This window comes from Ruditapes philippinarum, unplaced genomic scaffold (genome assembly GCF_026571515.1).
Source record: "Ruditapes philippinarum isolate M1 unplaced genomic scaffold, ASM2657151v2 ctg6201_1_1_1_1, whole genome shotgun sequence".
Lineage (NCBI taxonomy): Eukaryota > Metazoa > Mollusca > Bivalvia > Venerida > Veneridae > Ruditapes > Ruditapes philippinarum.
Window position 1 is genome coordinate 32,214 of NW_026860933.1, and position 16,954 is coordinate 49,167.

Genomic DNA, 16,954 nt, shown 5'->3' on the forward strand with positions numbered 1-16,954 from the left:
AATATTTTAAAATTAAGATACTAGATACACTTGATTTTGGTCAAACTATCAAGCCATTGGTAATTCACAAAAGCCTAAAATAATGTGTTTACTACCCGACTTTTGAAAAAACCTCAGAGGTATGCATTTCGAAATTCATTTTACTAACTCAAACAATTTGTTCAGCGGGATAGTTTGATTTTGCAGTTAAAGATTATATTAACCTAACGATAATAACAAGGAAGATAAACGTTGATTCTATAAATAGAATACCTGGTATTCGCCTTCGCAGTCTACAAAAAGAGTTATTGTGTTTAAATAAAGTTTATCATGCCTATCAACTCAAGCTTGTCACAGTATTGAGCGACCTTGTAATTTCTAGGTCCAACATGTACAATGTATTAGTTATACCGTGTATTTTATTTCCTAGATCCGGCAAAAGATAATTTATTCATAAATTATCTATATCCTGCATTGAATTCTATTTTTAGTTAGTGTAATTGCTTTTAAGTTTTTATAACCATCGTGATGTTTCATAGTTTTCCCTCGAAAAAAAGCTTGGACATGAAATATCGCCAACACGATGAACAAATACTGAAAATAAAAGACGTAAGTATCAAACGGCGAGTTATTTAGTTAAAACTTAGGAACTTTAATTGTACAAACAGTATTTTCAACCTCTTTTTGATGTTCATATGACATAAGATAAGTGGCTGTATTACCACTAGAAAGAGTCAGAAGATTTGTTTACATTTCATTTATTTCATTTCATTACAATATTCCTTGATTATTAAATCAAGATATACAAGAACAGTTCTACTGGTAATCTGGTACTGGTAGATAACGTTATAAACACGGATTACGGTAATTCTGCTTCATGTGTTGTATTATCAACACAGTATGAAACTATTTGAAATTTAAAAGAGAAAAGTTCTGACATCCTTCAGGTTTGACACCATTTAAAACAAAATTGCAAAACAAGAGCTAAACTCAGTTTACACACGAATGCAATAATCAAAATTTGGCTTACCTAAGATTTTGTTTAAAATATAAAAACGATTCTGTTATGACAGATTAACAATGTTTTTTTATAAACTATGCATTGAGATAAACAACTTTTATCTTTACAAGGCTAAGTGTACACTCCCTATAAGTTTTTATCGTTTACCTACCTGACAGTAGAACCAAGTTTGAATGTAACATTTAAGATATTTTAAATCAATAAATTGGTCGTAAGAATGCATGACTGCGTGTTTTTATCAAAATATTTAGTGTGCTTGTTCATTAAATAAAGATCACATAAAAGTGTTGAATATATCCAGCATTACTATGGAATAAGACTTTTGGAAGTGTAATCGTTTTAGTTGTTAAATACGTACTGTATAATTGATAACAAGCATATCGTCATATATTTAGTTGAAGCCAATAATTGTTTTAGTCACACGGGTATCGATGGATAAGAGTGCATCATTCTGTCTTGTCTGGATTTGCTTTGGTAAGATTTTTTGTTTCTTGTTACACAATTAAATACATTCTTATGTGATACATGAAATCGATATTTTTATTGAGTGTATTTCGATGACAATAAACGTAACAAATGTATTAAAGATATAAGAATCATGGCGCACCTGTTGTTTCAGTCAAATACATATAATTGTAATGCATGTGTTTGTAACTGTTACTATAAAACGGCTTAAACCCTGCTGATTGTCATTCCATACACATAAATGATGACATTTTATTTTGTATGTAAACATATAAGGAACTAAGAAGAGATATTTATCTTCCGTTCTAATTTATTCCAAAGTGTATAAAATGTATTAATTACATACATTTGGTGTAGATTTAAAATTTCTGAAATGCCTAAAACTTCATTACAATGTTAAATGCACTACTTTTTTATGTTTTCTGTATTATAAGCTCATGCTTACAGATATATGTAACGCACTCACGCTTACAGCACCAGGAAGTCTCGGAAAGACAGGTACATTTAAATGTGGATCCAAGGCGACTATCATATGTTATATACCAACATATAAGTTAACAATGACGTGGTCTGTAGATTCTGATATTGTAGCATCTTGTGTGTCATCAACATGTGAGGAAAATCCGCCATTCAGACATGGAGAATTAGAATTTTTATATGACACGAGTAACGGAACGTTCACCATGATAATTCCAGAAGTAAACTTTAATATGAACGGTACAAATATAAAATGCGATGATGGATCGGATTATGAGCAGATGCCATCAGTTAAAATAAGTTATGATATTCATCGACATTTAAGACTGAATTGTTTGTATATATTATTTCGAAGGAAGTTCGGGGCGTCCGTGGCCGAGTAGTTAAGGTCGTTGACTTCAAACCATTTGCCCCTCACCGCTGTTGGTTCGAATCCCGACAGGGACTTTGGACTCTTTCCTGTGAGGAAGCTATCTAGCTAGCTTACGGAACGTCGGTGGTTCTACTCAGGTGCCCGTTCCTGATTTAAATAATTCACGGATTGCCACTCCACCAGTAAAGCTGGAATATTGCCATATGACTTATACTGTGTCGGCGTGTCACAAAACCCAATCAAACAAACAAGAAATTAAGGACAGTGCGAAAATATGGATCAATTTATTTCATGCGCGTTTAATAGATCTTACTGTATCGCTGTGAAGATAAACTAAAACGGAACATCTTTAAATCTTTAAATTACTATTGTCTTGGCGGCAACTTTTACATAAATAAATATTACATTTTCTTTTTCCAGTTCTTCCAGAGCAAAATGCATCAAGTATAACGGAATTACCTGATAACAGTACAGATGCTGTGAAACTTGTCGCATTCGGAGGATGTGTGTATCCTAGCTCTGAAATATTATTTCGTTGGTATTACTTTGAGGTATTATTATGTTTTGCTTTATGACTTAAAATAATGTTATGTTAACATTTAATAAACAGTTTTTTGAACAGTTACGGTATATAAATGAGTCATGAGTCAGATAGATTAACTATACGAAAGCGCAGTCATAAATGACTTTATATGAGTACATTTGCTACAATTGGTTCAAGAGATAGCAGTTCTTTATCATTAACGGCAAAAAAGTCGCATGGTCAGACATTGAAGTCGGAAATCTTAACCGATAGGTTTTATCTAAGTTTTTATTACAATCATAAAAATTCTCCCTTTTACGGAAACTGTTGCCTTTAAGCTACACGAATGTTGTTGTTTTTTGTGGAAGTCGTGGAAGATTCTTACAAATGAAACTGCTATTAAAGAGCACATCTAAACTATTTAACGAGTCTATATGTTGGAAGTAAGGATGTAACAACACTTGAAATTTTATATATGTATACGATAATTATTCTTCTAAAACAATTTTCAAACATCGGAGAATATGTTAAATATGCACCGTATATGTTTATTCCCATTAAAAGTAACCATTAAAATATATGCATTCATTTCTTAATGAAAATTTTGGCTTACACTTTATCAAAAATGTATTTCTAATTACCCCCCTTAATTTACATAAATGTAGATTCGGTAATATCTTAACAAATAATGCTTTTTTGAACTTTCAATATTGATATATCTTCATTTGAGCATCAGATTTATTATATAAAACCATAAACAAATTTGAGCTACAGGATCTTTAATTGTCCAAAACTTATTATCGTGAGCCTTCAAACTGAAATTATTAAGCGTCTATCACAAATCAGAAAAATAAAAAAAAATTTATTTCCATTTCTAAAAGCCAAAGGGAGCGTTGTTGTGAATACTTTGTATGCCCGGGAAATGTACAGGAAATATTTTTTTGTCTATTTAACTATCTCTTAAAAGCTTATGATTTTGGAACACTGTTTAAATTTCCATAAAGTTGTTCATATACAAATTATATTACCCTCTTTTGTTCCTGTTTATTTTTGTGATTTATGACACTTAAAGTAAGTTAGTATTTTGCATGGAAGTCAAAGAACTACTTTGTCCTCATTTCGTTGCATTAACGGCTAATAATTGCACATTAAGTGCTAGTGTGGGCGCTTGTGTATATTATTTTTAAGAAATGTATGCTTTATCTAAGAGATATTATGATGCGAAAAAATTAACCACTCAGGCCTACGGCCTAATTAATAAGAAAGCAAAGTTCTTCTAATAAGTTTTTAGTAATTAAAACTTTCACGTCAGACTTGATTGTATTGTGTTTACATCAGTGTTTGATTGATCATTCTTGTCACGATGGCGTCATTAAGGTGCTAACTAATTAGTGCCGATTTGTAAAATAGATTTTATGAACTGATATGGATCAAACCTGTGGTGGTAGTGTATGTTAGATATTTTTGTACATTATATGCAAAAACAACATTGTGGGAAACTATAAATTGAATTGCTTTATAATTGTTGTCTTAAAAAATTTGTTTGATTTAAACATATTTTATTGCTCTTTTTTACACATTTATAACATAATATTATCATAATATAAATACAAAAAATAAGTAAAAAATGTGTTGACTATATTATCAAAAATAACAGCCGCATAATAATGTAGTCCCTAACCAGTGTTTATCGGCAGTTTAACACGTTTGTGTGTGTGTGTGTGTGTGTGTGTGTGTGTGCGTGCGTGCGTGCGTGCGTGCGTGCGTGTGTGTGTGTGTGATGACGATGACAATATCACGAGTTTTGCATTTGTTGTTAATAAAATAAAAATTAATTTAATTAATTTTAATATCTATTTTACATGTACTATATATAGTAGCAACATCTAGGATATTTCAAGGCTATTATTGCAAATTAAGGTCATTATGCAATCTTGGCCGCCTTGCTACTCGGCATTATTTTTCCATAATGGGCGAGTGAATGAACGCACATGCAAAATGACGTCATCAACCCTCAGTGACTATCACGATGGCTGCTGTCGTTGAATTAACGATTGTCACTTGCACACAAAATTTTATGTTTAGATGGCATAATCAATCGTGATCAACAAAGCTGAACATTGAAGATTTATAGAATTTAGAAAATATTCAATTACTGCAGTAGACAAAACATGACCCTCAGAAATTCCAAAAATAACCTCAGATTGAAGGTAAAAAAATACCGGGGATATTTAGCTTGACAGTATAACCTTTCTTAAAGCAAACAGGTTCATAAAAACATCTGGCACTAAACATTATTCTCACAAAGACATGTAAAGCGTGTTTATCAACATAAATGACAATTAAACAACATTTTATCATATTTATTTTGTGTGATCATGTTTTTTAAGTTATTCGAAGGGTTTAACTTAATGACGGTTATTTGTTTACATTGACAACTGTTTGTTTCTTAGAAAGGGCGCCAACCAAGATTAGCGGCGGTGTCTAAACGCTCGAATCCATAATATTTCTAGGGCCTGCGGCCCTCAGGCCATTATGCACATCTTCGGGCCATTATCGCATACATTAGGGTGGACCTTGACCTTCAAAAAGTCAATTCAAAATGATGGTTGCTTACATTCCTGAAAATATCAGTAAAAGTAATGTTAAAGTATTGTCATTAATTATTCTTGTAATCAAATGATTATTCAGTAATCTCTAAATTAATACAATTATTCATTGTTACATAAAAATTGTTTAGTAAAAATAGATTAACAGGAACAAATTGCCACAAAACATGGTTAAAATGTGAAACACATGGTTTTTTTTTCACCAACCATGATTGTTATTATGTAAGACAAAATTACATTTCTGTATTAAATTAATATCTAAAGGCAGTGTGTACTGTATGAATTTGATACTGAAACTTTGAAAAACAAAAATACTGTAATGTGTTATAATGAAGGCTTTGAAATGTACTACAAGGTTATTGACTTTTAAACAGGTCAGGTTTCTATAACGTCGGGCCAAATATTGAAAATATGAGCAGCATCAATTAAAACATTTATATAAACCGAGTAATGAGACTTGGATATTAATCACAATATATTTAAAACATTGTACTCCTTTTATCCGTTTGTGTGCTTATTTATGTTAAAGCTTACCGTTCGTATTTGACTCACCACCTTACCCAGATTTTATTCATACTTGTGATATTGATTTCCACTTAAGCCCCAGTGACTACATGAAGTATCTGTTTCGAAATATCGGTTATTTCCTTGCATTTGTGACATCATTTAGAGATGAATTTTCTAGAGAGTGTAAACATTATATTTGGACTATAAATACAATTAAAATACAAGTGATTTTTTAGAAGTAGTCTTGTGTGATAAGAATATAAGTCAACAATAATTATATAATGGATAAGTTTAACAAAAATTTTTTTTAAGTATATTCTTAGCATTTATAACCAGTGTGATACAAATACTGACACATATATTTATTCAATATTATTATGTGTTCCTAAACAAATTAACATGTCTAGTAAACATATCTAAGTATATGTGTAATATTTTATGAATATGCCATTCTTAGTTAAAGAAAATAAACAATAACAATAACAATAACAATAATAATAATAATAATAATAATAATAATAATAAAAATAATAATAATTATAATAATAATAATTAATGAAACAATTTTTATAAATATAGGACAGGGAAGAATCAATATTCTACAAAGAGAGTTTAGCAAACGAAACAGAAGAGACATATGTTTGTACAGATAGTATATGTGGTGGAAAAGAAGTAGTCCGCTTATCTAGCACACTTACTGTACCTGTTGTTAAGTCAAGCAAAAAATACTTTTTACAAGTACATATCCTGCATAAAGTCACCGGCAACGCCAGCCTTGTCATACTCAATTTGTCAAGAACATATGGATTATTCGGTTGGTACTATCAATTTTATATACAACATGCAACATTTTCGAACTTTTAAAAATATTTTACTATAATACTTTTGATTCGTTCAAACGGTGGTTAAATAGTTTTCGACTTGTTATAATAACTTAAAGACCGATTATGCCCTAGAAATGCTTTAATTATTTTATTTCTATTTCTCAAAAGTTTTTATTTTCTAGTTTCCAAAAACCAATTACATTGTTCATTTTATGAAAAATAATTTCAGATTTACCGCTACTTTTTCAAGTAACAAGTATCTAACATGTTCTAAAATCATTACTTAATTGTTGTAGAGCTCATGTTCACCCTTCTAAAGAAGTAATAATTTGCTCCTTTCTGTATGCATCTTAGGTCGTTTTTATTTCGTGTTTTCTTTCTGTTTTTGTTATTATAATGAATACAAAAGTGATTGCTAATGTGGCTTATTCAAACATTTATATAGCATCTTTAAAATTAACCAGCCACAAAATTTAAAAAAAAATACATAATCGCTTCCAAAATAGAAAAGAATTTGGTCTTAACAGTAATACGTTTCATTTATTAATTGTAGATGGACATCAAAATTCTGCATCAAATGATGAACAAGATGTGAACATTGGTCTGGCTGTTGGTTTACCAATAGGCACCGGTTCTGTACTGTTAATTATTATAATTGTTGTTATGTATCGTCGCCGAAAACTGGCATTAAGGAATTAAACCTATAATGGCAACGTATGGAATGAAATGGAATTAAAGCTATAATGGCAAAGAACGGAATGAAAGCTATAATAGCAACGAACAGAATGTACATATAATGAAAACGGAAAGTAATCACTCATGGCAACAAACGGTATGTACGCTATAATGGCAACAAACGGAGTGTAAGCTATTTTGAAGCGATTATGTAAGGATATGATGATTATTATAAATGATGATTATATGACGATGATAAAGCCGCTTGGGCATGACGTCCAGTACAGAAGAAATGGACGCCACCCGTTTAAAGGAATATGATTATAAGTGTTAATAAAATATAACATAGAGTAGAAAGTCACGTTTTAAAAAAGTTTATTTATACGACTGTTTTTATTTGATTTGTTAGGTTCTTGCATTTTAAGAATGGCATTATAATAGATTTTTGTTAGATATCTTTTGCGCAAATGACAATGTAACGACGCATTATCCTTATGTTGTGTAACGTTACTCAGGCTTTTTTTTCTTTTGAGCATTCTGTACATTGCATTGCATAAATTTAATGTTTAATGTCGCATGATCCTGATCATCGGTGTACAATCAGAGATTCATAATTTCATTCACTGTAATATACACTAGTACATTGATTGATATGAATTTCATGTTCGTTATTTTTCTCATTCATGTTGTGTTTAAACAATAACAGTTTAATACCTGTTTTCCAATTGTTAACATGATAGATTAACAATGATCAAATAATTTTACAAATTTTCTGAGTTTGATTGTAAAGAAGGCTTTAAGTTTATAAACACTCTCGATCCAGCAAGTCCTGTGCAATTTTATTTTCACAAATGTGAGCGAGTGCTTTCATATATATATAAAACTAAGGAATATACCCAACCGGCGATAAAATGCATTTTTATTTATTTGGAACCAAATTGATCAAAATTGAGATAAGCTTATAAAAAGGAAAACAAATCAAAATATTTCCGCCTCCGACAATGCCTATTTACTATTTTATTCTTCGAAAAATAAAACAAGAACGTGTTTGTTAAACACAAAAGTCCCCGGCTCAGACCATCGTCAGTAACAATATTAAAAACATGTTTATCAATTCACGCAGTTACGGACAGAAAATTTGCCCCAAAATTGTATACACATTATATTACTTGACAGAGTCATCACATTTTGTAATTGTGAAAAATAAGTTGGCAAGGCATTGCCATGACTTGTGATGAAGTTGAAAAATAATCAACTTCATCAAATAAATATAACTGCAAGGCTTGACGTTGAACCCAGTGACCCAAAACTCCATCCGAACTAAAAGGCTGCCCTAAAGTATGTTCCTTGTAAAAATGAGACATTTGTAAATACAGTGTCTGTCTAAAAAGTGTAAAAAATCTATTGTTCTCACAAGTTATATTGACCTTGTAACTCCCAGCAATGATCCTTCGAAATATGATAAAAAATATCAATCTATAAATAAAGGCAATGCGTAAAAATCTAATTTGGCACCCTTGACCTCTATTTTGACCAACTGAGCTCTAGAGCAATCCAAAGGAGGGAGATTATGCAAGATCCCTTCCTACTGAATATCAAAGACATCTGTTCATTAATTAAGGCTATATGGAATCAATTATGAGCACTAGTGACCTTTATCTAACTGACTCCTAACTCAATCAAAATGATGCAAGGTATCATCCTTTCAAAAATGAAAAACAAAAACATCATTCAAAAATAAAGGCAGTTTAAACCATGCTTAAGCAAATGTATAGAAATATTTTTGTCTCCCCTGATCACTAGCTCAATCGAAACGAAGAATACCATGCGAATAATCAATCTACCAAATATGATGCAAGTATGCAAGGTAGCATCCTTTCAAATATGAAGAACATCGGTCAAAAATAAAAGCAGTTTAAACTATACTTAGGCAAATGTATAGAAATATTTTGTTAACACCCTTGACTTTTATTCACTGACCCGAAACTCAATCGAAAGGAAGAACACCATGCACGTTATCTTCCTACTAAATATGATAGACATCTCTTTATAAACAAAGACTATAATTATGGCATATTTTGCCCCCAACTTGGTAACCCCCTTTATTAACTCTGTAGTAGGTATGAGAGAAAAAAGTCTATTTCACACAGGGTTATAACTTATTTAAAAACACATAAATATAGAATGTCAGTGTAATTCATTCAAGTAAATATCTTACAATTTGCCATCTTTTAATTTCAGTGTTAGTCAAATTGGTATTTTGTAAATAGTCCAAGCTTATTTAAGCTATTTTTTAAGCCATAACATGTGAGTAACATTTTTTCTCTTTATTTATTTATTTCAATCTTGTATAAACAATATGTCATATTCGAAATCTTCATCTAGGGAACATACAATAAACAAATTTACCGTTGAAAATATTGTCAAAAATATGTTTGTTACTTTTCAAATATTGAAATAGAGACAGAATTTATGACATTCCCAAGATAAATGTGGAAGTGTTTCTTCTTGACAGTCACAGAAAGTACACTTTTTATTATCAACAATGTTCATTTTTTTTTAAAAAGTGAGTTTGTTGCTGTGAATTATTCTAGTCTGCAACCACGGAATGTATGAATATTTGTTACATCTAAATACATATCTATAATATATCAATGACCACCTTATATATTTATCTATGAAGTATGTGTTCCATTTTTCCTTACTTGTTTGTACATATGTATTTCTAACAAAAAGTTTCACAGAGGTATTCCTTATTGCTATTTGTAATAATAATAGGTTTGATATAACAGCCTACACTAGGATTTTGAACATTTAGCAAATCAGTATTAATGGTAATATTTAGCTTTAGCATGTATGACTTTATAGCCTGTTTTAACCATGATATTACAAAAACTTGTTTTTCTTATAATATTACGTAGAATAGTTTCGCATCCAATCTTTAAGTCACATACTGTAGTATGTCAATATTCTGGCGTAAAACTATTCTATGCGGCATTTCTTGCTTCGACGTTCTTTATAAAAATGTAAGAACTGGGAAAGTTTTTCCTTCTCCTGAACACCTTGAAAAATTACATAGACTATATGACTTAAAGATTGATTGGATGCGAAACATTTTTTCGTGATATTATAAGAAAAAGACAACCAAAACTTCAGAGTATGTTAAAAAGACAAAATATGATTGAAAAACAGGCTTTTGATAATCTTATGAAAAATTCACATACCTGAATTGTGTGAAAGAAAAAACTGACAAAAAATGTGTTCTATCCTAGACTATGTGATAACTTGGATATGAAATATAAGGCAGTTAATTATATTTTTCCCTTTATTTTTTATCTGTATATAGATATGTCAATAAAAGCGGCATTCAGCTTATATTTTTTGCTGGAAAAGCAATTCTTCGTTGTCTCAAACTAAGTATTTCAATAACTTCATCATCATAACATTTAAACTATTTGCGTGATGGACAACATTCAAGTTTTTTTTTCACAATCCAAACAATAACAACACCATCTTAGCCGTTATAATAGCTTGATATTTTGCTTTGCAGCAGAAGGGTTAAGAATGGAAAGCAGTCAACACACAATGTCATTTTTAAAATTTCTTTTTGATACTTACGTTAAGGACTAAGCAAATCACAATGCGACAATTCATCCATGCATCTTACACCCCCAATGCAAACCCTATGTCTCGGGAGGAGTAACCCATAATGTTTCTTGTTTGCCTTTGATTAGAGAAAAGAACATGATAGCTCTTCAAAACAGAGTACCATGTACATTTGTCTTGATTTGCTATAATGATGTGAAAATGAATTCAAAATAGAAAATAGAATACAATTAAAAGTTAAGATATCATGGATTTCATGGACCTTGTCAGAGTAAATCCCCTCTCTCCTAAGATTATATCAAGAACGAAACAATTCCATTAAGCTGACAGAAGCTCGTTTCCATAACACCGCCCTCCCTACTAAAGGGTAAGAAGCATGATGTATTATATAAAACGTTTTATAAAAAAGTTTCTTGAATACTGGTAAACATGATTGCCTTATTCAAACAGATCTGATAAGCATGTAAATTTTAATAGTACACATGTTCTTAAAAGTGAAATACTTTAACAAAAGATTTCAAAGGCTAGTAGCAAGAATGAATGGAAACAATGTATTGATTTATCTATTTAAGTTAGGTAACAATGTTTTGCATGACGGATTTTTTTACTCTGTGCTATATTTTTAGCGTAACAGTATCATTTTTTTTTACCATGCAAAACAAAAGAAATGAAATAGTATCACCACTGCGTGTTATTCCAATGCTTCTTTGCCTTACACTGTTGAATAAAATCAGTTTGCAATATGTGATTTCTGAATACAAATTGTCGCCTTTTTGATCTTGCTATTTTACTACAAGAAAACATTTGTATGCATTCATTTAGCAAATGGAACCGGTTATTAATAACTATAATATGTCCTGATCATGTCTTAAACATTTAGACTGAAAAATGTAAATCTGTCAAAATGTTGGTCTCATTGTTATTGAAACTGCAATAACTCTTGCAGTGATATCATACGATGAATGACAAGGGAAAATATAAAATTTCAATCTTTAATTATAGCTTGAGTAGTAAACTTGTACATAGAAGTATTTCTCTATCTATGAAATATGTGGAAAAAGGGCAATTACTCTGAAAAAAAATATGTTTAAATCGTAAAACACTTCAACTTTGGGACAAAATTCTTTAGGGCCAAAAACTATAATTATGAAAAAGGCAACTGGGTTTCTTTCAGTAACTCTATAAACTTAGATTAAATGAAGTAGTTATGATAAAAAGAGTAAATTAGGTCAAACTTATGTTATCACTAACCTGCAACAATATGTACAAGGGCACTTGGTAAAAGTTAGGTCAAAATCTTTTGAAAATGTAATGGGATTTTTACAAAGAAGAAATTGTTTAGGACCGCCCGCCCGCCGATATACCTCAATCTAATATCCAGCCTTTTCGGTAAAAAATGATAGTAAGCATGTCATAAAACTTAATTTTCATATACTATAAATATTGATTAAATTATTCGTCTGAATGAAAAAAATTGACTTGAGCCATTCATTGATGTTTGATATTCATATTCAAAATGACAGAAATAAAGGGCAAGTTTAATTGAAAAAAGAATCAAAGTTATTGTCATGAATAAATAAACATGATATTGACAAACTGATAATAGATCTTGAAAAGTGTAAAAATGTTTTGTTTCGGTAAAGAGTATAATGTTTAGTTTAAGTGCACTATAAACGACTCATTCTGATATCATTTATGACTGGCGCTATTTTTGTCACTTACGCATAGGCTTTGCAAAATGGTTTAAAGTTAGGCAATATTTTATTCGCTTGGGATAGTTTCAAGCGTAAAAATAAAATAAAAAAATATTGATATTGTTTTACAACGACACTATACAGAATTGAGAAATTGAGAAATATATATACTAAACAGTATTAAACGATGTTTCAGAGGCAGAAATGACGCGATGCAGTGGTTAATATCGTGAAAGGTACAACGAAGACATAAACAACTAATCTTTAAATGTCCTAAAAATATCTTTGTCCTTTCAAAACATAACAAGGTTGGCAAACTTTTAAACTTGCAGTCAATTTTCGTAAACAATAGAAAAATGATGTGTATTTGCTGCATGTTTTTACTTGGTATGTATGTAGCTAACGTGCGCACTATATTTGTCAAAGATGAAGCAAAAATCTACTTATGTCATATTATTTTTGCTGGTAGTTTTACATGTCTGTCAATTTTTTTAAAATGTGTATTGTATAGTTGATTTATCATTTAATTTTAATTCAGGGGCATTATAAGGATCAAACGTACAGTGATCTGTTAAGCGTTGTTGGTGTCGACTCGATTTTTTTATGTTTAAATAAGTTGTTTGTTTTATAAAATTATCAGTGGATTAAAAGAAATTGTTAGTTGTTTTTTTTCTTTTGTATTTTATTATCGTTGCGCAAATGCTGCCCTTGGTGAGATTTTGTACGAATACAGTACATTTTAATGCGATATATTCTCTCATTATCCGGGGGATTCGTTTGTTTAGTGCTATGAAGGAGTTGATCAACTGATATAGAATGTCGTAGTAGTCGACTCCGCGGTTTTTTTTATATTGAGCATTTGCCCCAAAGTTAAACCTAATTATTATGTGTTTCGTTTTTTTATAAATCATAGACTGAAAAACATGCTGCAAATTGGGGTTAACACAAATCAAGTACATTTTATTAAGAGCTTGTTCTTTACCTAAGCTGTGATAAAAACTAATTTCTGTACTCGACTACTATCTATTTCAAAGTTGTTATATGCTTATAAACGATAGTAATCTATTGTGTGATTCTTCGAGTTTACGTTAAGCTCAAATAAAATTCTTATTGTGTAGCATATTCTCACATTTCCATTGTCGTCCGTCTTAAACAGAAGACTAAAAATTAATTAAGGGGCATTGAACCAATACATATATGTTTTTTTTTATTTTGATGTTAGTGAAAAAATCTAACACCAAACATTAATTGTCATGGCACACACCATTACATGGCGTAACAAACAAAAAATATCTTCAATGCTACCACTATTACTTTAATTTCATTTTGTTATAATTAAAAACAAATATCCTAAAAAGGTGTCACATTTGTACCAAGTAAGGACATTCAAGTCACTCAGTGATGGACGAAAACATGCCATTCGCATGTTTCTATATTGCCAACAACGTGTGTCACCTTTAAGATTAGTTTAACTGTCTGAAAAATGTCTGAACATTTTTAGTTGACAAAATATGTACTTTGTGTGGTTTTATTTATTACTCTAAAGTTATAAAGAAACAGTCAAAAGCAAACAAAATGATTCTTAATTCTAAATTTTTGTTAGGGTTTGTAATCCTTAAAATATTATATACATCAAGATTTATAATTATATCCAGATTGAGGTCGCAAATAAAGCTTAATCTGTCCCTTTATTATCAATATAACGTTTCCGTATCTTTTTCGAAACAAGTGCAATTTCAAAAATAGTTGACAAATGGATATAATATATATAGCATGAACATATACAGATGAGTAAGTTATCAATGAAACAATTCAACACAGGTGCTTTCGTGTCGTTTTTTATTTTTCAAATAAAAAAAAATAAAATAAATAAATAATGCATTTATAATCAGACGATTTCAACTTTGTTTGTATTAATAATGACGCACTTATTGTTCACTATTCAATATTTTGAAATATATAAGCACATAAAATGCATTGTCAGCAATGGTCCCACATATAAGATACATGTTTAAAAAGATCACGAAAGACAACCAGCAACGAACTCAAAATACTATCTTAGCTATGATTTAACAAATCACTTACACTTTAACGACATTACCATTTAATACTGTAATTGTTTTTGAAAGAAACCACTTAAAGACGCAATGAAATTTTCATGACATGACTGTGGATAGTTATAGGTTGGTTCAAAAATGGCTTTACGTTAAACCACAAGTGATTTTATTATAAGAAATAAAACATGTTGATAGAATTTATGTGTGTCTGTTGTGTCTTCATATCATGCTATCGGAAATTTTGGCAAAATTCTGATATTTTTGTGCAAAATGAAAGGCTTATTGACAGTACTTATCATAAACTGGTATTTTATTCACCAATTTCGATAATGTAAATACATTTGTTAACTATAATGTGTAATTATCCAGGAGAGTACCGGTAGACCGTTTTCTTTTCTAACAACACAAATGAAGTTTATTTTTAAAACGCAAGTTTATCTATCGTTACGAAATAACATTTGTGTATCGCATGATATTATTTGCATATGTTTGTAGCAAACGATCAAATAAATCATAATTTCACCTAACTGAAATTGATATTTTCACAAGTAAATGACATAATTCTTATGCATACACATACATTCATTTTGCTAATCTAGTATCACATAACTATATGTATCCTCATGCAATGATTGACCTTATATGATTACATATTGTATCCGCTATAAATATAAGAACAAATCTAAAACCGTGAACAAAGTTCGGCATCCTGCCCTCATGTAGGGGTGCTTTCAAGATATGTAAGAAAGAGAATAATTTTACACAGATATAGTTTCTAAAACATGTAATATTCTTAGTGATAGTCAAGTTGTTATCTAAAAAAATAAATCAACAAATCTCTCTCAGAAATGGTCGGAAAAAATTGATATCCAGCGCTTTTTATAAATTTTATACAATCTTGAGAAACCCCATGTTAACAATGTCGTTAGATGATGTACTCAAGTTAGGTTAATACTCAATGATTGATAAAGGAATACTTATCAAGCTTTCAGATGTATGCAATAAAGGTGGGTTAGTTTCACATTCCAAACATAGCATATGTATGAAAGCATGATTTATTTTCGAATGAGCAATCAAATGTGATAATAAGTTTACAGATAAAGACCAATACACAAAAATGTTTGAACTTTTCTAGTATCGGTTAACACATTACTTCACATAGGCGTTTTTTCTCTCGCCTTTTCACACCCGCTTGATGCTTCAAATAGTGAAAATAAATGCATTTTTAGACCCCAAACACTTGTTTTCGTTTGAGAAATGGTGTTAAAAAAGTGATCACTTTTTAGGCGTCATCTCCTATCAAATAGAGAGGTCAATGGGGTGTCAGATAGGGGAAGTGCCCCCTTCTGCTTGTGGGTTTGAAAGGGGAGTGTCAGCAGACCCCACATCTCCAAGATCATTTTGGACTTGTGAGAGGCTAAAAATGGCATCAGGTCAACCTTAAGGTAACGTGTAACCAATGCTGAAAAGCCTTTGACTCTGTCACAATTCATTGAGAAGATGCAGCACTTTGAAATCAGTTTTTGATGGAAAAATCAACGCAAAATAGTGATTTTTGGCAAAGACAGATTGATAGATTTTTTTTGCGACGTCAACAACGTCAATATTGTATTGTTAGCTTGCAGCGGATCATGAACGCCTTGCTGTTTGTAATTTTAAAGGAATTTGTAGCTTGTAAACATAATATATTAGTTTTTCTTCACTTCTTATTTTAATCGTGTACGAAAGTAAGAAGATGTGAAACAGTAGAGCTGCAGTTCACGAACTTTTTGAACATACTTCAAATAAAATGATATATACACTTTTCAAAGCTCTGGCATGGTATATATTCACCCAGTTTCACTGTATTGCAAATCTCTAGCCATACAATGATTCAACAATGTCAATGTAAATGTTTTTCTCGAAAGTATTAAATGTAAATATCTCAGCTATATACACAGAAACCGGAATTTTGCAAACGTTAACCGGAGTTCGGCAACCTTAGAAATTATTCATACAGGGGTAATATCAAGATAACATACTCATCAATATAACTCAAAATAGTTACATCTTTTAAAACAAGTAACATTTGATATGCTCACCGAATTTGTTATTTCAAATAGATAAAACACGAAATTCATCTGAAGAAATGATAAATAATTGTG

At 30.5% G+C, this 16,954-nt stretch overlaps 1 protein-coding gene across 1 annotated transcript; it reads left to right on the plus strand.

Annotated features, from left to right (window-relative positions):
• Nucleotides 1-1,134: 1,134 nt before the first annotated feature.
• On the plus strand, nucleotides 1,135-8,039 carry LOC132713960 (uncharacterized). Its single transcript, XM_060696697.1, has 5 exons — nucleotides 1,135-1,474; nucleotides 1,913-2,275; nucleotides 2,736-2,866; nucleotides 6,534-6,768; nucleotides 7,332-8,039. The coding sequence occupies exons 1-5, from the start codon at nucleotides 1,432-1,434 to the stop codon at nucleotides 7,475-7,477; spliced, it is 918 nt and encodes a 305-aa protein (XP_060552680.1). The 5' UTR covers nucleotides 1,135-1,431; the 3' UTR covers nucleotides 7,478-8,039.
• Nucleotides 8,040-16,954: the final 8,915 nt, after the last annotated feature.

Coding starts and splice junctions, on each gene's coding strand:
- LOC132713960 (XM_060696697.1), top strand. CDS start 1,432: ATGGATAAGAGTGCATCATTCTGTCTTGTCTGGATTTGCTTTG. Junction 1,475..1,912: donor TCTTGTCTGGATTTGCTTTG/GTAAGATTTTTT, acceptor TCATGCTTACAG/ATATATGTAACGCACTCACG. Junction 2,276..2,735: donor TCGACATTTAAGACTGAATT/GTTTGTATATAT, acceptor TTCTTTTTCCAG/TTCTTCCAGAGCAAAATGCA.